This window comes from Phialemonium atrogriseum (assembly GCF_030411735.1).
Source record: "Phialemonium atrogriseum strain 8032-3 unplaced genomic scaffold QBC33scaffold_23, whole genome shotgun sequence".
Taxonomy (NCBI): domain Eukaryota; kingdom Fungi; phylum Ascomycota; class Sordariomycetes; order Cephalothecales; family Cephalothecaceae; genus Phialemonium; species Phialemonium atrogriseum.
Genome location: NW_026848160.1, coordinates 46316 through 74020, shown reverse-complemented (window position 1 = coordinate 74020; position 27705 = coordinate 46316). Strand labels below are relative to the sequence as shown.

General features: G+C 55.5%; 11 protein-coding genes across 11 annotated transcripts; 6 read left to right on the top strand and 5 right to left on the bottom strand.

The window, feature by feature from the left end:
• Window positions 1-127: 127 nt before the first annotated feature.
• On the top strand, window positions 128-1209 carry QBC33DRAFT_497030 (uncharacterized protein). Its single transcript, XM_060425582.1, has one exon. It carries the CDS (start codon window positions 223-225, stop codon window positions 937-939), a length of 717 nt encoding a protein of 238 aa, XP_060280780.1. The 5' UTR covers window positions 128-222; the 3' UTR covers window positions 940-1209.
• A 252-nt stretch (window positions 1210-1461) lies between these two features.
• QBC33DRAFT_188846 (kinase-like domain-containing protein) lies at window positions 1462-4811 on the bottom strand. Its single transcript, XM_060422505.1, has 2 exons — window positions 2549-4811; window positions 1462-2467 (listed from the first exon to the last, which is right to left on the bottom strand). The coding sequence occupies exons 1-2, from the start codon at window positions 4424-4426 to the stop codon at window positions 1595-1597; spliced, it is 2751 nt and encodes a 916-aa protein (XP_060280779.1). The 5' UTR covers window positions 4427-4811; the 3' UTR covers window positions 1462-1594.
• Window positions 4812-4979: 168 nt separating this feature from the next.
• On the bottom strand, window positions 4980-5842 carry QBC33DRAFT_546432 (ribosomal protein 60S). The gene is made up of 3 exons (XM_060428661.1): window positions 5488-5842; window positions 5282-5414; window positions 4980-5222 (listed from the first exon to the last, which is right to left on the bottom strand). Exons 1-3 carry the CDS (start codon window positions 5644-5646, stop codon window positions 5176-5178), a joined length of 339 nt encoding a protein of 112 aa, XP_060280778.1. The 5' UTR covers window positions 5647-5842; the 3' UTR covers window positions 4980-5175.
• A 182-nt stretch (window positions 5843-6024) lies between these two features.
• Window positions 6025-7938, top strand: QBC33DRAFT_546431 (uncharacterized protein). Its single transcript, XM_060428660.1, has 2 exons — window positions 6025-6370; window positions 6444-7938. Exons 1-2 carry the CDS (start codon window positions 6365-6367, stop codon window positions 7623-7625), a joined length of 1188 nt encoding a protein of 395 aa, XP_060280777.1. The 5' UTR covers window positions 6025-6364; the 3' UTR covers window positions 7626-7938.
• Window positions 7869-9808, top strand: QBC33DRAFT_188728 (ribosome bio proteinsis protein). The gene is made up of 10 exons (XM_060422504.1): window positions 7869-7889; window positions 7950-8174; window positions 8261-8659; window positions 8728-8769; window positions 8837-8892; window positions 8952-9023; window positions 9158-9251; window positions 9309-9359; window positions 9424-9456; window positions 9514-9808. Exons 2-10 carry the CDS (start codon window positions 8172-8174, stop codon window positions 9547-9549), a joined length of 786 nt encoding a protein of 261 aa, XP_060280776.1. The 5' UTR covers window positions 7869-7889; window positions 7950-8171; the 3' UTR covers window positions 9550-9808.
• Window positions 9681-11127, bottom strand: QBC33DRAFT_572280 (uncharacterized protein). The gene has a single exon (XM_060430649.1). The coding sequence runs from the start codon at window positions 10641-10643 to the stop codon at window positions 10068-10070; it is 576 nt and encodes a 191-aa protein (XP_060280775.1). The 5' UTR covers window positions 10644-11127; the 3' UTR covers window positions 9681-10067.
• Window positions 11128-12312: 1185 nt separating this feature from the next.
• On the top strand, window positions 12313-15018 carry QBC33DRAFT_517499 (P-loop containing nucleoside triphosphate hydrolase protein; the record flags this gene model as incomplete). The annotated part of the gene is made up of 9 exons (XM_060426192.1): window positions 12313-12667; window positions 12719-13230; window positions 13309-13684; window positions 13760-13988; window positions 14069-14108; window positions 14174-14205; window positions 14282-14343; window positions 14407-14900; window positions 14959-15018. The coding sequence occupies 9 exons, from the start codon at window positions 12313-12315 to the stop codon at window positions 15016-15018; spliced, it is 2160 nt and encodes a 719-aa protein (XP_060280774.1).
• Window positions 15019-16464: 1446 nt separating this feature from the next.
• Window positions 16465-18011, top strand: QBC33DRAFT_188610 (polysaccharide export protein). The gene is made up of 2 exons (XM_060422503.1): window positions 16465-17159; window positions 17248-18011. The coding sequence occupies exons 1-2, from the start codon at window positions 16566-16568 to the stop codon at window positions 17908-17910; spliced, it is 1257 nt and encodes a 418-aa protein (XP_060280773.1). The 5' UTR covers window positions 16465-16565; the 3' UTR covers window positions 17911-18011.
• QBC33DRAFT_546412 (Tim17/Tim22/Tim23/Pmp24 family-domain-containing protein) lies at window positions 17916-19655 on the bottom strand. The gene is made up of 5 exons (XM_060428659.1): window positions 19232-19655; window positions 19035-19150; window positions 18931-18957; window positions 18707-18837; window positions 17916-18573 (listed from the first exon to the last, which is right to left on the bottom strand). Exons 1-5 carry the CDS (start codon window positions 19256-19258, stop codon window positions 18197-18199), a joined length of 678 nt encoding a protein of 225 aa, XP_060280772.1. The 5' UTR covers window positions 19259-19655; the 3' UTR covers window positions 17916-18196.
• Window positions 19656-20939: 1284 nt separating this feature from the next.
• Window positions 20940-22816, bottom strand: QBC33DRAFT_188600 (uncharacterized protein). Its single transcript, XM_060422502.1, has 3 exons — window positions 22600-22816; window positions 21504-22520; window positions 20940-21444 (listed from the first exon to the last, which is right to left on the bottom strand). The coding sequence occupies exons 1-3, from the start codon at window positions 22718-22720 to the stop codon at window positions 21092-21094; spliced, it is 1491 nt and encodes a 496-aa protein (XP_060280771.1). The 5' UTR covers window positions 22721-22816; the 3' UTR covers window positions 20940-21091.
• A 3132-nt stretch (window positions 22817-25948) lies between these two features.
• QBC33DRAFT_188545 (uncharacterized protein) lies at window positions 25949-26959 on the top strand. The gene is made up of 2 exons (XM_060422501.1): window positions 25949-26469; window positions 26548-26959. The coding sequence occupies exons 1-2, from the start codon at window positions 26185-26187 to the stop codon at window positions 26749-26751; spliced, it is 489 nt and encodes a 162-aa protein (XP_060280770.1). The 5' UTR covers window positions 25949-26184; the 3' UTR covers window positions 26752-26959.
• The last annotated feature ends 746 nt before the right edge of the window (window positions 26960-27705 follow it).

Sequence of the window (27705 nt, the reverse complement as noted above, 5' to 3'; positions counted from 1 at the left end):
CGATTGGAAAAAGAGCGCCTTGAATAGAAAGTGGTTTAAGGCGGCAGGGGGAGGAGCACGGGCCATAATTTGGTGGATCTCCACTCTAAAGGACCCACAGTTTTTCCGACCTCGACTCAACTCGGTGAATTTTCCTTTCCACGACACGACATTCAGGTCGCACGGGGGAACAGCTTCCAGTAGCAACTCTAAAAGCTGCCCCTGGTCCCAACAACCTCAATCATGAGCAGAGCACTCTTACGCTCCGTCTTGGAGCTCCGGACTCCAATCACTCGGCTCCCACCCACCTTCCTCCTCCCAATTCGCGCGAGGTGCTTCAACCAGACAGCCCAGATCATCGAGCCCACCCAGCAGCCCGCCAGCAGCTTCATCCGAGGAGAGCCCCAGGCCGTCGAGTCCCAGACACCACAAAAACAACAACAACCGGCCGACACCCCCATCAACACAACACCGTCCGTCCCGCAGTCCGCCTCCCCGCTCACCGAGCCGGACGCCTCCGTCCGCGCCCTCCTCCCGCTCCTCGCCGCGCAGCCGGGCCACTACGCGACGGTGCACATCCACGGCCGGCCGTACCTGGTGACGGAGGGCGACCAGGTGCGCCTGCCCTTCCGGATGCCCGGCGTCGTCCCGGGAGACGTGCTGCGCCTCAACCGGGCCACCGTCCTGGGCAGCCGCGACTACACCCTGCGGGGCAACACGGGCGGCGGGCCAGGGCGCGCGGGCGGCGGCGGCGCGCCGGCCCCCTCGTCGGCGTTCGTCGACGAGCGCCTGTTTGAGTGCCGCGCCGTCGTGCTCGGCACCGAGGCGGAGCCCATGCGCGTCAAGATCAAGAAGAAGCAGCGGACTAGGCGGAAGAAGCATGTGTACAGCAAGCACAAGTATACCATGCTGAGGGTCAGCGAGCTGCGCATCAACGACCTTGAGGAGATGGAGCGTTGAGGGGCGAAAGAAGGAGATCCCGGGAGGAAGGGGGTTCGAGGGAGTTGGAATGAAGGGTGGCTGAAATGGGATGCATCGGATGCTGCAATACACGGCCCGCTACTCTTGCAGGGCTTGTTCCCCAGCTGGCACGTTTCGTCTCGCCCAGCAAAGATGTACAAAATTATTTGCGATACCAGCAAAACTGTAAATTACGTATGGATAGAGTGTGTGTGGCATCAAGGAATTATTCAAGTGCCCATTGTTGCCCAGCTTGTAGAACCGCTAAGGAGTGATTGTATTGCTTTTCTCTCCCCCACCAAGTGGTGTCAAAACTTCCGAAGCCAACTAGGTATACCATGGTATAGTGATTATAATATCAGGAGACAGCAGACGCAGGCTAAAAAATAATCCCAGCAACGAAGGCCCTCGTCTAATAACGCGATAGGTATGTGAGAAACCCAAAGAACAGAAAATAAAAGACGCCCAAGGCCAGTATGTAGCCAAATGCCTCTCGGTCGTATCATCATCATGAAACAAAACAAAAAAGAAAGGGAAGGATAAAACCTTCTCCACCAAACCACCGCCCGCCCACACCAGACCTATCCAACGGAATTCCGCATCTCCAACAGAGCATTGTCCAGACTTTTCAGACAAAACACAGCAAGCCACAGCCTCACGGCCTCGGCTCCCTCGCCCCAACCGTCTTTTTGATACTGGCCCAATAGGCCATCGGCCAAGCCGACATTGCCTCGCCGTCGGTGGGCAGCCTCTCGCGGCACCGCTGCACGACGCTCTGGATGATGCGGCCCAGGAGTTCCTCGGACACCGGCAGGGCCTTACCCTCGCCGGTGCCAAGCACGTCCGAATCGAACTCCTGCGGGTACAGGAAGGGGTCCGTGGCCGAGAGCAGCTCTTCGCACGTGGGCCTCTCCCTCTGCTCGCGGTTCAGGCAGCGCCGCATGGTGCGGACCAGGCTCGGCGGCACGCGCACGCCGCCCACGGCGTCGGGGAACTCGACGGCGTGGTTCCAGTTGATGATGGCCTGGCACCGCGCCATCTGGTGGGAGATGTGCGCGAACGGCGGGTCGCCGTAGACCATCTGGTACAGGATGCAGCCCAGGCTCCACACGTCGCTCGACTTGCCCAGCTTCATGAGCTTCTTGCGGTGCTGCTGCTGCATGGGCGGCGGCACGCAGAACCGCCCGTTGTTGGCCACCGTGAAGGCGTACTGGTTCGAGTCCATCAGGCTCTCGGGGCTCATGTAGTTGGGCGTCCCGACCTGGTTCTCGCGGTGCACGTTGACCGTCTCGTCCGTCTGGATGGCGTTGGCGATGCCGAAGTCGATCAGCTTCAGCCGCCCCTTGACGAGCACAAAGTTGGCCGGTTTGAGATCGCTGTGCACAATGTCCTTCGCGTGGACGGCGGCAAGACACTCGAGCATCTCCTTCCAGAAAAACTTGACGAACACCAGGTCCAGCTTGTGCCCCTCCGAGCTAACCCGTGACTTGAAGAGCGTGTAAAGATCCAGCTCTCCTATCTCCATAAGCTGCACGGAACGGGGGGAGGATTATTAGCAGGCCGTCAAAGCGAGGGGCGGGGGCGGCATATGCGAACCAGGAAAACTTACCAAGCTAAGCATCTTTTTCTCCTCGTTCAGCTCCCAGTCGTATAGTTGAATGACGCGATCGACCCCTGTCAGTCGCTTCAGCAGGTCAATTTCGCCCTTGAAGCCCTTGACCGTCGTCTCGTCGGCGTTCTCGATCGATACGCGTTTCAGGGCGTACATGCTGCCGTTCTCGGCCGAGACCCGATACACCTTTGAGGATCCTCCCCGCCCGACGCACTCTATTCTCGTGTATACTCTGTCGTTGACTCTGAGCAGGATTGCCCGCTTCTTGCTGGCTTGAGCGGTGGCGGCAGCGCCGGCTGTCTTGGTTGCCGTCTCAACGACAGACATCTTTGGAGGTGGTGGAGGTGCAGCTCGGTGAGGAGTATTGTGGCTCTTGACCGCCAGCGCCTTTCGTTCGGGAGAGGCATTGGCGGGGGGCTGGGCTGCTCCAATGTCCATTTTGAGGGGCTGAAGTGGTTTGCCAAGGTCTGCGTCGATCAGCACCGCTGACGACGGCTTGCTCCGCCTAAACGAGGAAGGCACCTCATTTTCTTTGTCGTGGGTGGCGGGGAGGTTTGGTGGCGGCGCAGGGCGCTTGTAGGCAGGCGATTCTCGATGTCCTCTCTCGGGCTCGTGTGCTTTCGCTTCCCCAACATTTGCGCTCGATGCTTGTTTTCGGATGGCCGCCCTGGCGGAGCTCTTAGCACTCACGGGGCTGCCTGTGGCCGCAAAATCGCGATAGCTCGAGGCCAGGAAAGGAGATGCCGGGAGGTCCACTGGATCGTGTCCTATTTCTTGCGGTGGTTGGCTGCCGCGCTCCTGGCTGGAAACAAGCGGTTCACCGTCGCCTTGACCTTCGGCATCCTCCTCGCTCTGTCTTCTTTTGCCTCGGCGAGCTGGGCCGCTCAGAAAGCTGCCCGGGAGTTTGGTCACTCTCTTCACCCGCATTGAGCTCTGGGGGGCAATGTCGTCCTTTCTGACCCCGTATCGCGAGACACTTCCTTGACTCAAGGCGGGCTGTGTTCGCCCAACTGTTCCGGGATCATCGGGCACCTCCTGATCACTGTAACCCGCCGAGCGTTTTGACGATATCCCGGACGAGCCACCCGATCGCCCCTTGTTCCCGGATGAGCCAACGGCGATCCGCACTGTCCGAACAGGAAGAACCGGAGTATTGACATCGAGAGGGGGTTCCTCCTGGTTACTAGTCTGAGGTTTCTCGGCGTGTTGGTGTTGCGGCTGCTGTAGGTTCTTCTCTTCCGACCTATCCCTGCTCTCTGGTCTTTTCCGATGTGCGGTTGTTGACGTCGACAGGGACCGCCGAAGCCGATGATTCAAGCTTCCTCCTGCAGGGGTGGTAGTACTGGCACTTAATCGGACCACTCTTTTCCTCGGAGGCGGACTGCCTTCACGGCTGCGCGCTGGAGACGTCGGTCTTGAGGACGGCAATTGCGCACTTCCTGCGCGAACGTGTCTCCTGACCTCTCTGTTCTGTGTCTGTCTATCGTCCGCATTCGAAGACGTCGACGATGCAAGCACGCTGCGCCGCGTCATCCTCGAGGTCGCCCGGATCGGTGAGGAGGGACGCTCCGCAGGAGCGGATGAGGCCTCGGAGGCATGGCCGTCGTTAAGCAGGGCCTTTGTGAGAGCGCTTAGCTTCATAGGCACAGGTATCTCATCGTCAGAGCTGTCATTGAGCGTCGAGTACTGTTGCGACTGCGCCTTCGATTCTTTGCTGGCGGCGGCTGCCGCGGATAGCGGGACTGGGTTGGAGTCGCTTCGACTAAGCTGCTGTCTCGAGGGTGGTCGTCGGAGGGCTTGTCGAGCGGATGTTCTCCTTCCCAGGGCCGTAAAATGGCTCCCAGCCCCCATTGGGGTTGGCGATGCCGTTGCCATATCTGTGACTGGTTTGTTGTTGTTGGTGTCCTCCCCCAAACCCCGGGATTCGTGCTGTGTTTTGATTTCGACCCTGTGTAACTCCGTCTATCCTAATGTTCTGCAGGCAATGGTGAACTAGTGGAGGCGTGTTCCTGTCGGATTATGAATGATTTACGTGTCGGATATACCCATCATTGGGGAGTCAACAATGTTGCTGTAGCTTGAGCAATGCGGCGCGACGGAACAGATGCGGATCGTGGATGAGAACCGAGATGCCTGCTTCTGCAGGGGATTATTTTGCTTTGGGCCGTGGTCTTAGCCGCAACCAATCAGAACGTGCAGCTGGTTGCATGGCAACGCGCACCCGGCCCACCAACCGGCCCCGAGCCAATCCAATCGTGTTCTATTAGTTAATTTCCAACCAGTCATGCATTCAATTAACGATGTGCGGTGCGGGACGTTGGACTCTACAAACTAAACAGTTCACGAATTAATGTGGCATCGTCAATCGTCGACATTTCGCAGCTATACGGTATGCAACATGTCTAGCACGGGCTCTCTGGCGCCAGAGTCTGGAGGCAACTTGTCATCGATGGTTTATTTGTCGTCTATATGGAGTCGAACCTTGGCAGCCATACCTCGGTTGTAGACACATGAACTCCAATATCCACCGAAGCCTTCGAAGAGCGCGCGAGCCCTCGCGAAGCATGAGACATGTCTGCGAAACATCCCGTGTAGGTACTGAACGCTGGATCGTCGCGAGACGCTTAGTCGAAGAGGCCGAAACCCATGTCCTCGTCAGACTCTTCCTTCTCTGCTGAGGTGTTAGCGATTTCTGTCCAAATCTGTTCCATCCGCGGCGGAAACACATACCCTCAACCTTCTCGGCCTCCTTAGGAGCCTCAGCGGCGGCACCGCCAGCGGCAGCGGCACCACCAGCAGGAGCGGCACCACCAGCACCGCCAGACGGAACCGAAGCGAGCTTGGAGGAACCCTCAGCGATCAACTAAATGCGGCGAACTCATGTCAGCCAAACTCTTGCCCCCATTTTCCCGGGTCATTTCACTGCGCCATCATACCTCGTTGATGTCCTTGCCCTTGAGCTCCTTGAGAAGGGTCTCAAGGCGGTCGCTATCGGCCTCGATACCGACGGAATCGAGGACGCTCGTGATATCGGAAGCCGACGGGGAGGTGTTGCCGCCGAGGCCGAGGAGAAGGTAAGCTGCGAGGTGCTTCATTTTGAATTATTTGCTATGCGATTCGAATGTCAGCGACCACGGAGGGGATTCGTCACTCGCAGCGGGGACCCGGCTTACTGAGAGTTGAAGATGTAAGAACACGAGATGTCAATCAATTTAACCGCTAGGTTGGGCGGCGACTGGATCTTCGAGTCCTGCGATTTGTGTGATTGACGGTTGTGACGTTGGAAAAAAGTTCGAGCTTCGGCTTCAAAATGCCAATTTGGGTGTGTGGGCGGGCAGTTCTTGCCCCACCAAGAAGCATCACATGATTAGGGCGAACTTCAGGCAGCCACTCCATGTGGCTGATGGACCTGAGCGGCGGGGCCTCGTGAATGCCTCGGAATCGGCCATTTTCTCTTCCGATGCCTAGACCTGCCAAGGTATCTTTTGAGTGTCGGGCCAAGAAACCTTTGTACATAAGAAGTTGGCCCCGTCATCCAACAACCAACGCAAATTTCCTTGCCCTTTCTCCCTTTAATAATACTCCCTTCTCATTCTCTACGTACTTTCCAAGTATTCCCTCAGTTCCGGCCCTCTCCAGCGATTATTCACTGAAGAACCGTTAACTTCCCCGACGTCGAATCACCGAGTTATCTTGGCCGACCTGCGATCTAGCCGCCTCCCCAATGACTCCGCTCAGACTTAAACCATAGCCAAGGGGAAGGTTCGTAACGATTACAAATCCCAGGTTGACGGCCGTGCCGCAGTCTTCACCATGCCGGTAAGTCAACCCTAGAAACTGTACCTACATATGTCCTTCCACAGCACGAGCTGCTAACCTCTTCAAACTTCAGATCGGTGACCTCCTCGCATCCATTACCGGCGAAAAGCCGACGCCGTCTTCCTCCACCGTGACAAGGACAGTTCTATCGGCTCCGAAACGCAAAGCTGATGAAGAACTCCGTGGAACGCCGGCGAAATCGCCACGCCCGGGCTTACCCTCTAATGGACCGTCACGCCAAGGCAGTGACCTGTCAAAACCGGCATCGCGGCCAGTGAACAACGGTTTCTTGACGTCCTCTTCGACTGGCAAATCTGTGTCGGCAAACCGCCATTCTGACAGGCCGGTTGCCTCGGCAACGATGAAGCATACTCGGGAGACACCGTCAAAGCAGATGTCGGCCTCCTCCCCTGCAAACGGCAGTCGTCCAGTCCCTGTTCGCCCATCTGCCAACCGGCCGTCACCAGTTGGGAGTGGTCCCAAGTCGGAACCGAAGAAGAGGTCTTTCGCCGAAATCATGGCTCGCGCAAAAGCTGCACAGACGGCTGCTCCGAATTTAGGGAGGATTCAACACAAGACTCTTGATCGGGGCGTGAGCAAGAAAGACCGTGAGGAGGCTAAAGCAGAAGGGGGTAGGAAGCCAAGAACCGCCACGAGACAGGATGCTATTAGAGGTCGTGGAGCCAGTTCGAGTCGCTATGGGACACCGTCGTCCCAAGACCAAGATCGTCAGCGCCAAGGTCACGCTTCCAGTCCCGCCGGGATGCCCCTGAAAGGCAAAGGGGGCAAGGTTGTAGCGATCGAGGAAAAAAAGGTGAAGAAAGCCGCGATTGCCACCACTGGCTATACTGGTACCGCTCGTCCACGACCGGGTGCCGCATCGTCAAAGTCAAATGGGTCGTCGTCCAAGCCGAGTTCCGCGTCTCGGGCGCGGCCGCAGGACAGGCGGCTATATGGCGGGGCGCTGTCCGCATCTCGGCGGCAGCACGAGGGTGAAGACGATGATATGGACGATTTCATTGAGTATGATGATGAGGAACCAGCCTATGGGTACGGCGGCGGCGGCGGCTACGAGTCCCCCGAAGAATCTGACATGGAGGCTGGGCTCTCCGACATTGACCAGGAAGAGCGCAGAGCGGAATACCATGCTCGCCGAGAGGATCAAGAACAAGAGGCGTTGGAGAAGAGGCTCAGGCGAGAGAAAGAAGAGAAGCGACGCAAGTTACTGGAGGCTGCAAGGGCAAGAGGGCGATGAATTTGTTCTTCTTTGTCTGTCAGGGCTCAGCCCGTGTGGACAGTACAAGCATCGGTCAACGGTGTCGAGCTGTTGGAGACACTATTCATGCAGATGACAGTTACGTATTTCCGGCCAGGGATCTCGGCGTTCGTTATTGTGGCGTTGGCAGGAAAGACAGGCAGGGCCATCCAAAGGCATAGCATTAGCATACAGCGTTGTTTTCATCTTATCTGTTAATAATTTGCATAAGCGGCGTCTGTAAATAGGCCTTCTAGTACCTAGGTAGGTATGGAGTATGCAGTTAAGCAATTTCGAATGTACCTGAGCTCTGATAGTGTCCAGGTGCCCTCACATTTGGACTCACCGCCCAAAGTTTTGGTGCTCTTATAACCAATCAGCAGTGCCCCTCCACAAATTTCTGCCACTGAGAAATTCGATAAGCCGCCACCCCATTTATCTTTTTGACGTCGAGTTGTTGCAAGGCAGTACGACTACGTCTCCAAGTAGTTCCTTCACACCACTTAATAAAAAGGAAAGACTCGTTTTCGAGTACTCTGAGTCAAAATGGTCCGTCAATTTCCCTCACCTGCCGTCACATTTCATATCTCTCCGCCAGCAGCCACTAACTTGTCACCGACTTCCCTCGAATACAGCCGCAGAACGAGTACATCGAGCGGTCGATCAAGCAGCATGGACGCAGGCTGGATCACGAGGAGCGCACGCGCAAGCGGGCCGCGCGCGAGGGCCACAAGCAGAGCGAGCAGGCGCAGAACCTCCGCGGCCTGCGGGCCAAGCTGAACGCGAAGCGCCGGCACCACGAGAAGATCCAGCTCCGGAAGACGATCAAGGCCCACGAGGAGCGCAACGTCAAGGGCGCCGCCGCAGAGAAGGAGCCCACCGAGGCCATCCCCGGTTACCTGATCGACCGCGCGGCCGCGACGAACGCCAAGGCCCTGAGCACGCAGATCAAGAACAAGCGGGCCGAGAAGGCCGCAAAGTTCTCCGTGCCGCTGCCCAAGGTGAAGGGTATAAGCGAGGAGGAGATGTTTAAGGTCTGGCTCACAGATATCGCTTCTAAAGATGCTGTCCGAGGCCATTTGCTGACTGGCTTTCGATTCAGGTGGTGAAAACCGGCCAGAAGACCGCGAAGAAGGGATGGAAGGTGAGCGACCTCCGCTCCAGTTTACTGTCGACTTTTACACTTGGCTGACCCGATTTCTCTACCGCAGCGAGTTGTGACGAAGCCCACCTTTGTTGGCCCCGACTTCACGAGGCGTCCCGTTAAGTATGTTTACCTAGGTGTGGAGAAAAACTCAAGTCGTACTCAACTAACTATTTCAATAGATATGAGAGATTCATAAGACCTATGGGTCTCCGTTACAAGAAAGCTCACATCACTCACCCGACGCTAAACGTGTAAGTCTACTATGGAGAGCCCCTGCCTCTGGGTGTCATTTCTCCGGGTTGGACATGTTTCGACTTCTAGGATCGTCTCCTTTGTCCCTCTTTTCCCTTCTTGGTAACGTGCTAAGCCATCGATTTACAAATAGAACTGTACACCTCCCGATCATTGGAGTGAAGAAGAACCCACAGCAACCGCTGTACACTCAGCTCGGTGTGCTTACAAAAGGAACAATCATTGAGGTTTGATATTCTACTCGTCTTTCTTGGATGACCAGGCTCCTAACTTGTCTACCCCAGGTAAACGTTAGCGATCTTGGGATGGTTACTGCTGGTGGAAAGGTTGCCTGGGTTAGTCCAAGAGCGAAAGGGGTTAGGAACGAGAAACGAACGTAACTGACAAAGTGGATTTCAGGGACGATATGCTCAAATCACCAACTCCCCTGAGGTGAGTGTCTTGTTGATTTTGGTTCATCTTTGAAGTCGACGCTAACCCTTTGGATAGATGGACGGATGTGTCAACGGTGTTCTCTTGATATAAGCAGCGACTAGCGATTAGGGACTAGGGAAACCACCCCGAAAGAATTGCATATATTGGCGTTAGGTGTTATAATAGACGACCGCAGTCGACCACTAGGGTTTGCGAAGAAATGGAAGACAAAATCATCGCTTCTCTCGTGAGCTTCGTTCCAGTTCACAGCTGTTCCTCCAGACACTCTATGCTGCCCATCTCAAGCTGAGAGCCGCGCAATGTACCAAATCTCTAAAACTCTAGCCAAAATATATCGCTGGTGGAAGGATATCTCATAATAGCCACCTCGGATCGCTCGTTGTTCGTCGTCGTCGTTTATTATTTCGTATAATTCATCAGCGTTCGCCTACCAGGCACCGACTCTGCTCCATGGCGGGACGGCGCTGATCCCACCCAGACTTCACATAGCACAACCGCTGTGACCAAAATACGGAGCTGCACCACATCGATAGCAGAATTCGCAACCACACCTGCAGCTATTCGAGCCCATCAGCCGGTCCAGTTCTCCAAATAGGGAGAGGCGCGCCTCAATAAAGGGGAACCCAATTCTCCGGAACTGACCTTATATGATTACACCCGCCGGCCTTCTCCACGACGGCCCGGCATTTCGGGCAGTTCTTCCACCCCATCTCGGCGGCCAGCCGGATCACCCCGGCGTCCAGGTGGGACGAGTCCGCGGGGCAGGGCCGGCCGAAGTGCAGCTTGCCGCCGCACCCCCGGCACGTCTTGGCGCCGCACTCGCGGCACCTCGCCGACCTCCCCGAGCGCAGCGCCAGCGGGATGAAGGCCCGGCACGCCGGCGCGTGGCAGTACAGCTTGTCGTTCGTCTGGTACTCGGACAGCAGAGCCCGGTACCGTCGGAGGGCGTCCGTGTGGTTGCGCCCGCCGCCGCCGCCGCCACCGCTGCCGGCGGAGACGTTCCGGAGCACGGTCATCGGGACGAGGTCGCAGCAGCGGACCGGCTGGAAGGGAACGGACTTGGTGGAAATGTCCAGGTACCGGGCTAGGCAGCTGTGGCAGTGGTAGTGCGAGCATTCGAGTCTGGCCAGCCTCCGGCCGGGCCTGGGGGTAGCGGTGCAGATCAGGCATTCCGGGTTGTCCATGGTGCGGGTTCGTCGTTGCTGGGGGGGGCCCTTGAGCCGAGTGAGTGTGTGCCCGTTGGTTCCGTGATGGTCCGAGGAAATGCTTGGGTGGAGGTTGCCGGAGAAGGCGGGAGACGGGTGGAAGGGAAAGGAAGTCAAATTACATATCCCAGGGCCGAGACAGGCGGTGCTAGAGTTGGTAATCACTTAGGGTCTCACTCCGGGCCTCGAGCCATAGGCCAGAATCTGGACATGGTGCAAATCCGTGAGGTTGATACCTGTGTTCTTTCCTCTTTCCCCACCTCACCACGGGGAGAATAAGGTTGAGATTGTGCCAGGCCGATCTGCGAGTTCCGTCCGAATCATGCCCCGGCCGGTCTATAGTTGTGGCGATGTGAATATGCAGCGGGCAGCTGCCTTACACTTATATGACGAATTCTAAGTAGGCAGCATAGAAAGGGTTAAACTCAGGCACACCTGACTGCCTCGCCTGCAAAAAAAACTTTAGACGTGATGTCCATACAATTCGAGCCGACGGTACCCCTGACATTGCCCTTTGCAACATCTCCTGTAGTTGGTCACTTCCATTTGGATTTCGTCTTGTGATACTACGCAAGCTGGAAAGTCACTCGACGGCTTGCATACTTTCTTCAAACCCCTTGCATATTGAACATCCGTCTTAGAACGGGCGGTTCTTAGTGTCTGGTAGCTTATAATACGGGAGTAATTAACCAACACAAAGAAGCAGAAAGAGAGAAGGCATTCCGTATTTGAGAGACAATTTCATGCCGTGAGCCAGTTTAGGTGTCGTTCCTGGACGCACTTCACGGTTCGATGAGTATTTCCGGGCTGGCCAGGAAAGTTGAACGCCCCTCAATACACGAGAGGTTGCTACCGGGCAAAGCTGCTAGATGTGTATCTTCAGTGTATATGGCACATGACCCGTTGTTTTCGGCTCGTCGTTGCCTATGTAAGGGTATGCAAAGGATAAGCTTCTGGTTAAAGATAGTATCAACTGTGTCGAGAAGGCTCAGATTCTTCTGATCCGAAAGAGAATCACATTAGCAGTGGTAAGATCGAACAGAGTTCGAAATGGAGGCGAAGGAGACTGACTCATATTAGCCTTCGAGAAAGAGTGCAGTGTATATCGGCCCCTGTTAGACAAGCAACTGCCTTACGACTACATGTATTCTTGGTATTCCAGCTCTTGAATATCCCCCATGGCACAGTAAGGGGGGGGGGAAAAGTTAACCTTGGGCTGGTTTTTCAGCATAAATTCCCCAGTATCCGGACGCACCCTCCTTAGACCTGTGATCCAAGTTCAAAAGGGGCGACCAAGATAGGCATGCCAAGGATACAGCCAAAGCAATGTGGATAGCGAAGCAGTTGTACGCCACAGTACAGTAAGCGCACAGGTCGTTATCATCAAGTCGTTGCATATCTACATTGTGGGGCTCCGCCCGGGCCACCTCTGATGCCTAAACAAAGCAGATGGCTCAAAAATAATTTTGCTACCGAGCTAACCCTGCCCAGAACAAACCACAAATCAAGAATCGTAGGCCCACAGGGAGTCTTGGTTACCCCGCGCCCAAGACAACCTTACCACTTTCTCCCTCTACTACGCAGTAGGCAGTAGACACTTTTTTTTTGCCAAATCGAGCTCTCCCAGACGACTGACGATTTCGCGACCATGTCGAACCTCAACTCTTGGGAAGATGACCCTGCTGCTCAGGAAGAGAATCTGGCGCAGCGGACCCAGCAGATGAACATCGGCAACAACCAGTATCCCCAAGGAAGTTTCCGGCCCGCTGCTGCCTCCTTCCAACCCGCGGCGCAAACCTTCCAGCCGGGCCAAGTCTATGGCGGCAATAACCAACACGCCCAGGGTGGCTTCCAACCTAGTGCTGCCTCCTTTCAGCCAACAGCCCACAACTTCCGTCCAGCCCAAGCATACGGTGGCAACTTCGTTCCTCAAAACAACTACGGCTATCCTCAATATGGTGGCGGCCAACCTGCAGTCTACGGGCAGGGCGGTAACCAGCATGGTAGGTGTCATGACCAACTCAGAAAGTCGACTTATGTTAACCATGCCCCAGGCCAGTATCAGGGTTATCAACAATCGCAGGGGCAGCAGTTCCAACCGCAAGGGCAGCAGTTCCAACCACAGCTTCAGCGCCACCCACAGCATCAGCAACAATTCCCCGCGGCGGCGGCGGCGGCCCCGCCAGTGTCTGTTGTAAGCCCACCCGGGCCTTCGAATGCTCCCTCAGACTCAACCACCAAGCCCGTATCGCTGCCGAAAGCAAAAGTTCTATCCATCGGTATCTCTGCGCCACCTAAGGAGGAAAACAAGGGCGAGAAAAAACAGGAGGTGTCGGCGAAAGTCGAGGCTGCAGCGCAAGTGCTGGCTGCAAAGGCTGTCAAGAAATCCGACGCCAAGGAGGGTGGGAGCGGCAAAACCTCTCCAACGCCCTCCTCTGGACGATCGAGTCCGTCTCGAGGTGGCAAGGACGGTGCCCGAGATCCGGATGTTGTTCAGAAGGAACAGACTGCCGATGTTGATGATGAAACCCTCCAGGAGCTCTATGGCAAAGAGCATGTCAACATAGTACGTTTATTTGGCCGGATTTATACCCTTCCTACCTCTCTGCCCTTTTCTTGCTCTCCTTGCTAACCAACTTCGAAGCTCTTCATGGGTCACGTAGACGCGGGCAAGTCGACACTTGGCGGGGCCATCTTGTACGCCACGGGTCAGGTTGACGAGCGGACGCTTGACAAATACAAGCGAGAGGCCAAGGAGATGGGACGCGAAACCTGGTACCTCTCTTGGGCCTTGGATTTGACAAAGGAAGAAAGGTCCAAGGGCAAGACGGTCGAAGTTGGACGTGCCCACTTTGAAACCGATAAGAGAAGATATACCATCTTGGACGCACCCGGCCACAAGAACTACGTTCCAAATATGATCGGCGGCGCCTCTCAGGCCGACGTAGGCGTCCTCTTGATCTCCGCGCGGAAGGGGGAGTACGAAACTGGTTTCGAACGAGGCGGGCAGACGAGAGAGCGTAAGTTGCCTTCCTACTGTTACCTCTCTCCTCAACATTCCTGGGCTACGACCGGCTGACTGCAAATCGATTTAGACGCTGTGTTGGCTAAAACTCAAGGCGTTAACAAACTTGTCGTGGTGATCAACAAGATGGATGATGCTACCGTTCAGTGGTCCCAAGAGAGATACAAGGAATGCACAACGAAACTCGGCCAGTTTCTCAAGGGAACTGGCTACAATCTGAAGACCGATGTCTTCTTTATGCCTGTTGCGGCCCAGTTGACAATCGGGATCAAGGACCGTGTTCCCAAGGAGATATGCCCGTAAGCTTGACACTTCGTCTTCCCACACGCTGCGTCGTTGTCTTAGACTCGGGAGCAATGGCTAATTCAGTATTTGACAGCTGGTGGGAAGGGCCTTCTCTTCTCGAATACCTGGATTCGGTAAGCCAGCCCTCCTCTGCTGTGCCTACCTAGAAAGCATAGAGCTAATCGAGAACTCTCTCTAGATGCAAGCTCTCGAACGAAAATTGACTGCTCCGTAGGTCACCCTATTTCCCATATGCGCGTGCGCTGAATCTTGTCATGATGTCTTGCTAAATGCCGCTATTCCACAGGTTCATGATGCCAGTCTCAGGGAAGTATCGCGACCTTGGTACTGTCGTCGAGGGGAAGATTGGTACGTCGTGAAATGCCATTTTTGAAGTCTACGTACGCTGTTTGTCACTAACCCAAGCGATAGAGGCCGGTGTTGTGAAGAAGTCTATGAAGTTAGTCTTGATGCCGAACAAGCAGCCGGTCGAAGTCGCTGCGATATATACCGAGACAGAAGACGAGGTTGCCATCGCCCAGTGCGGTGCTCAAGTACGGATACGTCTCCGTGGCGCAGAAGAGGAGGATGTGCCCACAGGATTTGTGCTCTGTTCTCCCAAGCGGCTTGTCCATTGCGTCAAGGCTTTCGAAGCCCACATCCGCATCATCGAGTTATCGAGCATTTTGACGGCCGGCTTCAACTGCGTCCTCCACGTACATGCTGCCATTGAGGAGGTTACCTTCTCGCAACTGCTGCACACCTTGCAGAAGGGGACAAACCGGAAGAGCAAACGTGCGCCCACGCATGCGAAAAAGGGCGACACAATTATTGCTCGGCTGGAGGTAATCGGCGGGGCAGGATCAGTGTGCGTTGAGACGTACGAAGACTACCCTCAAATGGGCCGGTTCAATCTGCGGGACCAGGTGAGTTGCATCTCTGCCCTTGCCCAAATGATTGTGTTAGTCTAACAGAGGAATACAGGGAACTACGATTGCGGTTGGCAAAATCACGAGGCTCATCACCGACGACACGGATGCTTAAGGCTGCCTCTTCAAATGGAGTCTCTGCCTACCTAGCTAGAGCCGAACAAACCCATTACTCTGTGGCCTACAACCATTCACACCGTGCGTGTGGAATGCTGCTATGAGCTACGTGACTCGGCCTTAGTGTCCCATTTCCAGTGTGCCAGAGAGCCGAGTACGAACTGAGGTAAATCAGAAACCGGTATCTGATCCGGAGTCGCAGCATGATTGGGAAACGAAACGCGTAGACCAGGTTGCCTCACCACCACAACCAGTCATTCGCCACGGTGCGTAGTGGATTTGAGGCATCAAAACTTGTTATATGCAGCGGGATGGGCGGGGGCAGGGGAGGCGCACATTTTTGCCATACAGGGGAGGGGGTAACTTGTAGAATCGAGGACTGTGATTCAGACATTCAATGGTTTAGATTTTGGTGAGTCGGTAGAGGTACTCTCGACAAGAGCATATAGATTACACGATCCCGGCTGGGAAATCTGTGAGCGCCATTCCGAGTGAAGAGAGTGAAGAGAACGATACCTTGTCCAAAAATGGTGATACTTGTTCAAACATTCTTCTGGTCCAGTCTTCCCAAGGTATATATGCAGGTGTGGTACGGACCTGCATAATGGGGCCTCAGCGGCTCAACCCGATTTTACGGTTCCGGGGCACCCTATTCGTCATCCATTAACTCAGCCACAGGCCCCCATTTATTTGACTACCTACGCATATGTAGGCGGTAGGTAGGTAATATGGACGCTTTCGACGGGGTCCAAGCAATACTCAGTAAAAATACACAATCTGGTGTGATAACTGCTGCCAGTTGGATCTTCAACTCTCAATTCTGATGTCTACTATGGTATGCGCAAGCTTAGACTCAACCTCAAACTTAATGCAACTTGCCAATGAGCTACGCCGTGAACCCTAATGCCAGCCATACAAAATGAATTCTCTAGTCGGGACGCGACACTCGGAAATTCCATCTCTGCATCCAACACCACCCTAATCAATACCATCAAACACCCCGATCAACCCTAGCCCACATGCCTATTATCAATCTTAGCTATCCTCTCCCCCCAGGGAAGGTGGACGACCACTGCAAGTTGCGCGGTAGGGCTGCGCTGCACTTGTGAAGAACCCGGGGGCCCAGAAGTTGAAAGAGGTATAGAAAGATAGCCAGGGAAAAGAAATACAATACTGGCGAGATTGACGTTTGCGGCGTATCCAAGAGGACAGCTTGGAGAGGGAAAACAAGCAATGGCTGAACTATTCGAAAGAGCCGAGGTTGACGCCACAGCCTCCCAAATCGGGAGATAGCGTTGTGATCTCATTGTATCCCGTCCTTCCTTGGCCCCGACCTGGAACATCCATATGCTTCGCGTCTCACGTCGCAAGGGGCCGACAGGTGAACAATGTGACCACAGATATCGTACGGTGACATAAAACTTACCAGTTCAACCTCGTGAACCACAAGCCGCGAAGCTGGCCACCCAACCAATCCACCCCTGGCAACCTGGCCTATCCAATTTTAGCACGGCTGCGTCGCAGTAGCACGAGGCTTGGACTCCTATGCTCCTCAAGCCTCGTCTGCCGAGGCGGCTGCCAGTCTACCTACGCCATGCCCTCGCGATATTGGTCCTCTTTTCCCTCATCGACGCCCTCCTCCTGATCTCCGGCCGGCCCTACACCGACCGCGACCCGACCCACCACGCGGTGCCGCCCGAGGTATCCGTCTTCATCGTCTCGGTGCACCGCAACAACGAGGCGGTCCTGCGGGCGGCGTGGAACGATGCGGTCATGCGTCTGGCGTCGCGGCTCGGCCCGCGCAACGTGCACTTCTCGGCCGTCGAGGGCGGGTCGCAGGACGGGACCAAGGCGGCGTTGATGGAGCTCAAGGGCCGCCTCGACGACGCCGGCGTCGCCAACTCCATCAGCCTCGGCATGAACGTCTGGGAGCAGGTGGGCGAGCTGAGCACGCGCCCGGACCCGCTCAGGGAGCGCGAGCCCGGCTGGATCTGGAACAAGGAGGACGGGCACTACGACATGCGCCGGATACCGTACCTGGCCAGGGTGAGGAACCAGGCCATGGAGCCGCTGAAGATGCTCGAGCGCAAGGGGAGGCGGTTCGACAAGGTCTTGTGGCTGAACGATGTCGTCTTCGATGTGGGTTGTCTCTCCCAGCTAGCCAAGTGGGCACAAATAAAACAAACAGATTCGACTTGCTGACAAAATGCCCTGAGGGCCACTACAGACGGAAGATTTCCTCACCCTCCTGAACACCCGCGACGGGCACTACGCCGCGGCGTGCAGCATGGACTTCAAGGACTACCCATACTACTACGACACATTTGCCCTGCGGGACGAGCTGGGCCAGAAGACGGCCTCGGACTACTGGCCCTGGTTCGCGTCGGCCACCGCGCGCGCTTCGGCCCGGAAGGCGGAGCCGGTCGAGGTGTTCTCGTGCTGGAACGGCATGGTGCTGTTCGACTCGACGCCCTTCTACGCCGACCCCCCGCTCCGGTTCCGCGGCATCGACGACAGCCTGGCCGACCTGCACCTCGAGGCCAGCGAGTGCTGCCTCATCCACGCCGACAACGTCCTGTCCCGCGACCCCGGCAAGGGCGTCTGGCTGAACCCCAACGTGCGCGTCGGCTACACCCCCGCGGCATATGGCCGCGTCAAGGGCGGGCGCTTCCCGGGCCCCTCCGCCACCGTCGTCGGCGCGTGGTCCAACCGCTGGTCCCGGCTCAGGGCCGGGGTTCAGTTCTCGCTCGAGACCCGGGCCGTCCGCTCCCGGCTGAAGAAGTGGGGGTCGGAGACGCCGGCCGGGGAGTTGACCAGGGCCGAGCCCGGGGAACCCTGCCTCATCAACGAGATGCAGATCATGTGGCAGAATGGGTGGAGGCACCTCTAGAATTGGGGGTTTGACGGCGGGTTAATTAGCATCCTGGTGCCACGGGGTTTACAAATGAGGATCTTAAAAACGGAGGCGCAATTGGTCTAGGATATCCAGCATTTAAATACACTTCTGTACAGTAAATCTTGCCGCCCCATGTTTCGAGTAAGATAAAAAACATACACACACATATATATAATAAACCGATACCAAAACGCCAATGCATGTGTCTAGAATCCACATCCCCAAACTCCCTCCTCCTCTGCCCCCCATCCCCCTCCCCCACCACCACTTCCACCCGGATCTATTTGTTATGCACCACAAAATTCCTCAACCCGTCCCAGTGCTCCGAATTGGTATAGATGTACGTCATGCTCCCGCGCAGGCTGGGCTGCAGCTCGGCGGCGTGCCACCTGAACAGGTACATGACCATCCCCCACGACGCCGACGCGAACACGGGCCAGGCGTACCGGCCGACGAGGGCGCTGGGGCCCGGGCTTGACAGGACCGGGAGGCCGCGGCCGGGCTTGACGGCCAGGCGCGCCAGCGCGAGGACCACGCGCGCGAACACGTAGATGACGATCTGCTGGCTCACGCTGCTGACCTTGCCCGACCGCTTGGACCGCCGCCCGAACACGACGTAGCCGCCTACTAGGCCGGCGAGGAAGGTGTCGTAGGCGCCTGGTTTTTTAAAAAAAAATTGCCCGCGGTTAGCCGACGCCGCCTGTGTCGGGTTTTGTTTCTGGGGAAGAGGGAGGACCGGATGGGGGGGGAGGGGGGAGGAGGGGGTGTTTCCCTGGAATGTGTGACGTACCCTCCTTGCCCGGGGTCGCGCCGTAGCGCTTCAGAAGCACGCACGTCGCCTTGTAGATGGCCGCGAACTTTGCGAGGTTGCGGGCGTGCGTGCGCGTCGCGCGGAAGACGAGCCAGAGCTTCTCTCGGAAACTGGAGGGGGCGTGGGAGGCCTGGTTAGTCGGACTCTTTTGAGCTTGTGTGGGGGAGGGATTGGGCGAGCGGACGAGTGGGCAGACAACGTACGTTCCTGAGCGGAAGAGAAAGATCATCCTGCAACCATCGTATTGTCAGCTTTGCTTTTGTCATGCGGACCATCTCTGGAGCCAGTATTCGGGGGGGCACCATACACAAGCGCGTGCGGAAACCGCACTTTGGTCCCGTAGACAGCGCCATTGCGGGCGGCCTTGAGCACGGCTAGGATATCATGGTATCGGGGGTTGAGGATTATGGCTTCGGCGGTGGCCTGTGTCACGATGGTGTTAGACTTCAATCGATTGGCTTATCTAGTGCGGCGAAGCAGCATAACTATGGCAGGCGGGCGTACCTTGAAGCTCTCGAGAGTGCCCGACATTGTTGCCTCGGCAGTTTGTGAGGGTGAAGGCGTTGGGTCGGAAAGGACGGGTCGAGCCACACTACCTCATCGGCTTCGTGGGAGGGATTACAGCCTGGCGTGAGCATAGATATCTCAATGGCAGACCAGGGTGCGAGTAGGTCGGGCTGATTTTGAAAGACGGATTGGATGGAGTTGGCAGCGCTGGGATGAGATGCGCCGTTGCATCTAACATGTGGGAATCCGGCCGGCATGGCGGCATGACGGCATTGCCTGGTGAATCTCCTCGGCTCAAGAGCCGCGGGAAGGAAAGGCTGGGGTAAACCCCCCCGCATTGCGGGCCACAGTGCAGGACTGGTGGCATGGTGCCTTCTCCCTTTCACATGTGAAAACGTTAAAACTACCTACGTGACTAGGTACAGATTGGATAAAGCCAGACAGCCACACCGAGACTCTTATTACCAAGCAGGAAAGGCAGACTTTGGACTGGAATCTCAGCCTCATCCATCTAGACTACCTATGCTAGGCGAAAAGGGCTACAGTAAGCTTGGAGGCTAAGGGCTGTCCCCTGCAATGCTTAAGTCAATCACGAGCCTAGGTACCTGGTGGAACAGGGCGCTTTCACTATATTTATTGTTTTTGTCAATGAGCTGCACAGCGAGGAAGGAAGCAACTCTCCATTCAGACAAGAAGTGGCGTCTTTGAAGATCGCTACGAAGTTCCCGGCAAGCCCTTCGCCCCAGGCGACATCGCTCGGCATTGCCCACCCCTTAATCCATCCAGCACTCCATGCCCGACTGAAAACCCTACACATCCATTCACCATCCCAGTCACAGCCCTCGGTTTGCTTGATTTCCATGTCCAGGAAATGCTGTCACCTGAAAGGGGACGCCATCCGGCAGCGGAAAATGGGTATATACAACTCAGGATTATTCTGGTCGAACAAGAAGCGAATAAGCCGAGTAAGAACGAACACGAAACTTTTGGGTTGTTGATTATCACAGGTGGCCCTGGAACGGTGTATGAGAAAACCTGTTCTCCCTCTTCATGGCCACGTTGACTCGCGTTTCCCAAATCGCCATTAAGCATTCCCGTCCCAAATCCTGACGCCTTTATATGTCGACACAGGCCGAACAGAGATAAGGATCTCCTCGGCCCATCATAGGGGTATTATGGTTTTCCCAAGCGTCCACGACCTTGGGGTTTTTACCACAGGAGCTGCAGAGTCGCCAGAGGGCGGTGCAGGAGCCAAGCAGCTGCTTTGGTGGTGGTATTGTTATACTTTTTAAGAAAGGTGTCGCGAAGCGTCTGTTCCACGATACGGATCCGATGGTGTATGAATGACTCCAGAGGCCTGGGCCAGAAAATGGAGTCCTGAAAATGTTGACCACGCAAGAGATGGCATCGATAGTGTTCCATATATGCCGAACAGCAGGAGCCTCGGCAATGATTGTCCACTTGCTGGACGGTCGGTTTTTATTAAGGCAGTTGCTTAGGGAAGCCGCGGGCCACGAGAGACGCAATTTTAGACACGATTGTCCCTCGAGATGACATCCCGGAACAGAAAGGCGTATGTTTGCCCATTGAACGAAGAGGTCGTGTTTGTGTGTAGTTGTGCGTTGTGTGTGTATAGTGTCGCAAGGTATTGATTGTGTGGTAGGGTAGAAGTCTGAAAAGCGGTTCGAGTGCTGGAAGGAGTGTTCACGGAATTGGTTCTGAGTCGGTTCCGAGTCAGTCGCAATCCTAGGTTACGAGCGAGTCCATGTCCCTAGGAAGGGCGGGCACCTAGCCCTGCTCGGAAATGATTCGCCTCGCTTCACTGTGTCCCGAAGCCGCCGCCAGGGCTTGGAAGACCTAGAACCTGTCGGGGGCGCGGTATCCATTAACCCTGGGCTGTTCGTACTGGACCCCCGTCATGGAATCCGGGCCAGGTGCGGTAGAGCCGCCTTGGAGAGACCGAAGCGGCGGCAACTCTGGTCGGGGTTGTGCTCTCCCGAACTGGTCTGTCGCATAAGGGTCTGCCATGGCTTGCGATTGACCCCTTGGTTGTTGACTCGATATGGCAGTTAGTTCGCTGCGGAGTTGCTGGTTCTCGACTCGCAGGCTATTGAGCTCCCGCCGCACCATCTCCATCTCCCCTTGCATGTTGCTGCAATGGGTCTGCAGGAATTTGATACTGTCGGCTTGGCGCTGGTGTTCCGCGATTGCTATCATCCGGTTAGCCATCTCGACCCTCACCAGTCACTAGTGACACCATTTTGCTCACCTTTGGTCAAGATCTCCCACTTAGACGCCTTCGAACCTCGCTCCTGAGGCATCAGATCCCTGAGCTGTTCAAAGAGCTCCTTCATCTCGGTTCTTCGCTTCCGTTCGGCTAGCTTATGGCTAACCCGCAGCTCGGGGGTGCGGCTATACGGTTGAGACGCTCCGTGCGGGCCTGACTCCTCATTTTGCAGGTCTCCGAGCTGCTTGTGCTGAAGGGTATGGTGGTGGACAGCAGGAAACTCGCCGGATGCGTTCGAGAGTCGCTGGTAATCGGTTCCGCCCAGGCCTTCGTCCAACCTCCTCTGGCCCGGGGGGAGCCTCGACTCGGCCGTGTATTGGCTGCTCGCGACAGAATCTGCTACGCTGCTCCGCCTGGAATCAATAAAAGACTGCGCTGTTCCAACGGGCAGTTTCTGTATCTCCTCCTCGGGAAACGCCCACGCTTGACCCTTGGTTGGCTCTGCAGCCCGGGCAATCTGGCTTATGGCTGGTCCAGTGATGGCAGGGGCGGTCCGAACGGTCTTTGGGTGACCTTCGGGGTTGCGCTCGGCGCTTGGCTGGTAGCCGTTGGAGATGCGGTGGACCTGTATGTTCTCAAGCCCCGACCGCGGATTCCGCTGTTGCTGTAGAGTGTTGTGTATGGATGCTGTCGACTGATTGTGACTCGCATACGGCGAGTTTCCGAGCCTCATCTCGCCAAAGCCTTGATTGATCCTGCTATCCACGCTCTCTCGCCGCGACACGGCCTCAGGGAATTCGCCGTTCCCGCCAAAGGTTGCGCTGGTAGGTGGCGAGTCGCTCGATTGTGGCCGATCGAAGCGTCGCAGGTCTGCGCTCCCCGGCGTGATAGGGGACACCATGGATGCAACGCTCATGTGACTGTTTACCGGGGAGACCAACGGCTGTGGCACGAGGTTGGTCGAAGTAGGCGAGGGCATTTTGTCCGTGGGGGAAGGATGAAAGTTGGAGCCGGTTGGGCTCAGGACATTGACGCCAATGCATGACGCCGCCGAGGTGTCTAGAGGGCTAATAGTCAGTTCCTGGTCGGATCGCGAAAGAGAGGGGGAGGAAGTGAGGGGAAGCTGCTAGCTACGGACGTTTGCTCGAAGCATCAGTGCTGGAAAAGTAGGCCGAGTCCCGATTGTCGTCAGGCGAATTAAGCACTCCTGCAAGCCCGGCAGGAAGCTTCTGTGAAGTTGCAGGCCCTTGTTGCTCCATTGCTAGTCGAATGGGAGGTTCGATTTCCGAGTTTTCTGGCCAGTTCGAGAAGAAGCCAACCACGATGGTCGCATAAAATCTCTTCGATAAGAACCAGAGCCAGAAGTCGTCCAAGTTGCGCCAGTGTCTCGCGGTAGGTTGTGGATCGTCGCCCAGCTGACTTAACAGTGATTGGCTGTAACGAAGCTAATGCCTACATATATAATAGTCGCCCTCCGCGCCTGTCAAGACAGCGAGGGAAATATAACAAGATCGCCCAGCTTGTTTTGCCTCTGGGTGTGTGGATGGCGTGGATGAGCGGATATTTCGATCGTTGGCCCAAAAGTCTCGACGATACACGTCGTGGTGAAAGGAGGTCGAGAATGGCAGACCACCGGCACAAGGACGTGGATCGGGGCACGTTTTTGAGAGGGATTGACTGGTCACTGGATGGTTCTAGGGATTGGGGGTGGGGATGCCTGCCTGCAGTGACGGTCATTCGCCTGTATGCGTACCTAGGTATCCGCACCTTCTGTCCCCAGCCCAGGTGGGTACCTGCTCACGAAGTACCGGGATAAATGGTGCGCAGAGACCATCCATGGATTCTGCAGGCCACATGTATTTCACATGTTCAGGTAACTCCTTGGCACCCGGTGATGGTAGGGTCTTCCTCGCAAGCCAGTGTACGGATCCGTGCTCTGTATGTCCTGTTCTTCCCGGCCCACACGCCGCTTGCGCCAGGTGAGTACAGACTACGTGTATATACCGTGCATAATTGGCCCCCTTCCCATGTGGTTCAGTGGTCCTGGCATGGCTAGCTACAGGAAAGACGGGATGGCGAGGTACCTGGTACCCCCCTTTCCAGTACTAGTGTACGGAATACTACGTGGCTACATCCTGGTAGGTTGGCATGCAGGATGGAGCCACGAGGGAAAGCGGGCGATCCAGCAAAATCCCGAAAAGATGGGGGAATAAAAGGGGGCGACAGAAATTCTTGGGTTACTTTACTATGTGCGTACTGCCGAGTGTATACTACCTATCTGGGCCGGGGGCTATTTTATTGGCAGCGCGATGCCCCATCGCTATGTAAGGAGTTCTGCGTACGGAAAGCAGCTCGATTGATCGTCGATGGCTTTTTCCATCTTCGACCTGCCCAGTGGCTCGGGCCATGGGCCAAGAATATGAAGCGGGTGTAGGCATGTATGTCTCTGGGGATTGATAGGTTGCCCAAGGTAGGTACATACACTAGGTACTGGAGACCTACATCTAGCCACCACCTCCTCGGCAGTTCTAGGCTTATCTTACACAGTAGACACGTGCACGAATTAGTTAATAATTTACCTCTTAATTACTGTGCAGCTAGAAGAGTAGAATCGGAAACACGGTGCGAAATGCATCTCATATAGAAAGTCATGAGGTAGGTACCTACCTAGACCAGGGCCCCATAGTAGAGAGCACTGCTGGATAGGCAAACAGTGGTGTGGATAAAAGTACGACTTTGGGTTAGGCAGGTAGCACAGATAAAACCCCTCCACACCGGATATACTATACTACGTAGTAATTTCTTCCAGGTTGCCGTGAACGACGGGACCAACCTCACGGATAATCTTTGGTCTGTCTTACGAGGTGGTGAACAGTTTCATTCTGTTCTGGTTTTGCTTCCACGTTACTTATGAGCTTTGAGACTCCTTTGGTCATTTTTTGTGTCCCGTCCAAAATGCTCCGCAATCATGTACCGTAATATGCAATCATGTACATTTTTGTCAGACAGGAGGGGCGATTCTCTGAGATCCTCCCGCTGGCCACGCGAGCAAGGTGCCGTTCCTGGAAAGCTGCACGCACCATTCCAGTTAGATCGTCCAATGAGATGGCGGGGCCCAACAACATGTTCACAGTAACAAGAAACGCACTGACGCTGATCGAGCCGTCCTAGTGTAGATCGGGTACGGAGTACTTTACACTAGCCTACAGCTAATTTTCCTCGCTCTGTGGGGGCGGCAGCGCCAGAACAGCTCACAGTACCGTAAAGCCTGAGATGGCTAGGAACACGCCTCCTAGTCCTCTCATAGCCTGACTATGAGGCGTCATCTTAGTACATACAGTGCATCAACTGTGAACAGTACGTCGTGGAGGGGATGCGCATGTATACATGCTACGAGGCAAATTCATTGCTTGTTGTAATTATACCGAGTAGCAGACATCCTGGATAACATGGAAGGTCGGGTAGTTGGCGATGTTAGACGAAGTTACCAGAACGGACATGCCCCTTGTCCGGGCAGTTATTCGCGAATAACATCTAGGCCTCGGGCGCTGTCAAGGTAGTGATGGAACCTATCTACATGACCTTAGGTATCCCACGGTTCCCACTTAACGGTCACACTACTGATGGTACTTACCTAAGCCCCCTTGGTCACCGACCAGACAAGGACCGGGACCCGACGGGAGCAATCTCGCTCGGCGAAATATAACAAGCGATCACTGGGATTACACGACTAGTGTACTGGCGATCAGCACGCCCCGCCACACCCAACGCCAGTGGTTCCACTACTTTGTTGGTGTAGCATTCCGCCAGGCTGACGGAGTGGAAGCCCCAGCACAAAAGACAAGTGGGATGAAGGAAACAAATTTCTGGGGAGCTCCTCGATGGTGGAGGGTCGGAGGGTTAGGTACTTGCCTGCACTTGGTACCTGAATAAGTTACCTTGCCTTACGCCATGCATGTAGGTATGTACTAGTACGGTGGTACTTTGTAGGTCCTTGAACCTGAAGGGGAAGATGGAAGTCACACCTAGTCCAGTATCGATCGATTGCGAATAGCCAGCCAAATTACCAGCACCCCTTCTAGCCAGATATAGGGAAGGTGGGTAGGTATGTACCTTCCATTTTCATCACGCTGCTTCCAGAGCATACAAATGAGGCTTGCCATGCTCAAGTACCTTAGTCCGAGTCCTCACCCATGTGCCCACTGCACACGAGTCTCTAAGACAGTCTCGGTGATTCGGCGTGGACAGCATCGCAACTTATCGCCAATGTCTCGCAACAAGGAGAGGTGGTACGGTACTTACTCCTAAGCCGTACGAAGCAGGTACTTCGCAGCTTCTACCTCACCCTTCACTCGGATTTACAGGATTTTCCCATTACATTTTCCTCCTCTCTTTTCCCTTTTCCCCTTTTCCATTCCCACCTACCTAATGTTTGCGCTCTTGTATCTGTGTGTGAAAGTGTGCGTGTCCTACACCGGTCTCCGTCCTGGCCTCTTTTCGCCTTTGACTCGCCTCCCTCTCGTACTCCTCGGCTTGGGGTGACGTAGATGGCGCTCTATCAAGCACAATTTCCGCATCGAGCAGATATATCTGGCGGCTGGACCTCGTTCGATCCACATGCAGATATGGCCGTCATGATATTCACCGAATCCGGAAACTAGAAACGCAAGCAGGACACTGTCCTACCCATCAACCCTCCCGAAGTTCCTCGAGGATCGATCCAATGGAGTGGAAGTGTCCCCTCTGCCCAACACTGGCGTTTCTATCATATGCTTGCGCAATCTTTCGAACGCGGCCTCCACAGGAGTCTTTCAAGTCCACGGGTGGTAGGACACGGGGACTAACGCTCTATCTCCGCGGGTACGGGTCCCCTCAAGAAGTGCAGGATTGTGCATGCGTACGTGTGCCTGAGTTGTGTCTGCTTGGTTACGTTTTCAATGACACTGCGGTCGATTGTCGAGACGACCAGCGGAGTGGAGGCGTATGCGGAGAAGGTTTTTCTATCGAGGTCAGACGAACAAGTAGTGGGGTGAGATATCACGTCAACGATAAGGACAACTTGAGATACTAATCTTTCTTGTCACAGCCCGAGGGTCAGTCGACCCTCGCAAGCGGGATGCCCAAACTGGAGGCAAGTCAAAGTAGAAAGTGCCCGTCGGGGATATATGCCGGGTCTGGCTGTCAGCAAGAAAAAGACATTTTTGGCTACAGGTTTGTATTGACGGACTTGACGGGCAACTCGGGGTGGTTCGTGGTTCCCATGAAGTCGAGAAAGTCTAACCTGGAGTGACATGTGGGATAGCGTGCCTCCTGAAGTCAGGGCGATACGGTGGTCCCAATAAAGAATATCTCTTTCAGCAGTCACACCGCTTGGCCAATGGCCATTATCATGCCCCTGCTCGGACCGTGCCGCCGAGCTGCCAAGTCGCCTCCTGTGGCAGGTAGTCAAGTGCTTCAACTTTCATCTGCCGTTGCATATCGTCTATCCATAGCGATGGCAGTCAGTCTCGAGGAGGTAATAGTCATACCGTATTGCTATCCTGCCTAGCAAACATCGAGCCTCTCGAGGAATCGTGTCGTGGGTGGGGATAGTGTCACGGGTGTAAAATGAGTGATATCTTGGGCCTGACAACCCGGTTTTCAGGGGTTAGTCCTACCTGTGCTCTGGCACGCTGGGTTCTGTCTAGGTCATGATAGAGAGTGGTCTAAAGGCACCATCTTATGTGTACCAGCACTGGAGGTGACAGATATGGCCCGGCGGCTGTGACGCCGGGTAGCCTGGACCAAAGTAGGTTCAATATACTACACCATGTACATACAATAACACATTCGCAACCCGGCGACAACATCACGGTGGCTGCCTGCATCGAAGGCCGAGACAGCTCCGATCGTCCCGGGACCCACGTGTATGGTTCGTGATCCGTTGTTGCGAGCTGCTCCTGCACCCATCCTTTTCCTCGTCCCACGGGGATTCGGCTCGTTTCAGGACTCGGAAATTTATGCACCACCATGTGGCCAACCGGCGTGGTTAGGATGGGCTCGTTCCCATATCTCGTCCGTAAGCCCTCGCACAGATCGGCCTGTGCTACATAACTGCCCGGTACTTCTCGTTGGATCGGACGAGGATTGGGTAGTTCTCGATGATAGATGCTACCATCAGAAACGGCGATCCACTGGTGTTGACAGGCGTCGAAGGGGGGCCTCGGGCTGTCAGGGAGCTAATAGTCTTACGGGCCACGTTGGT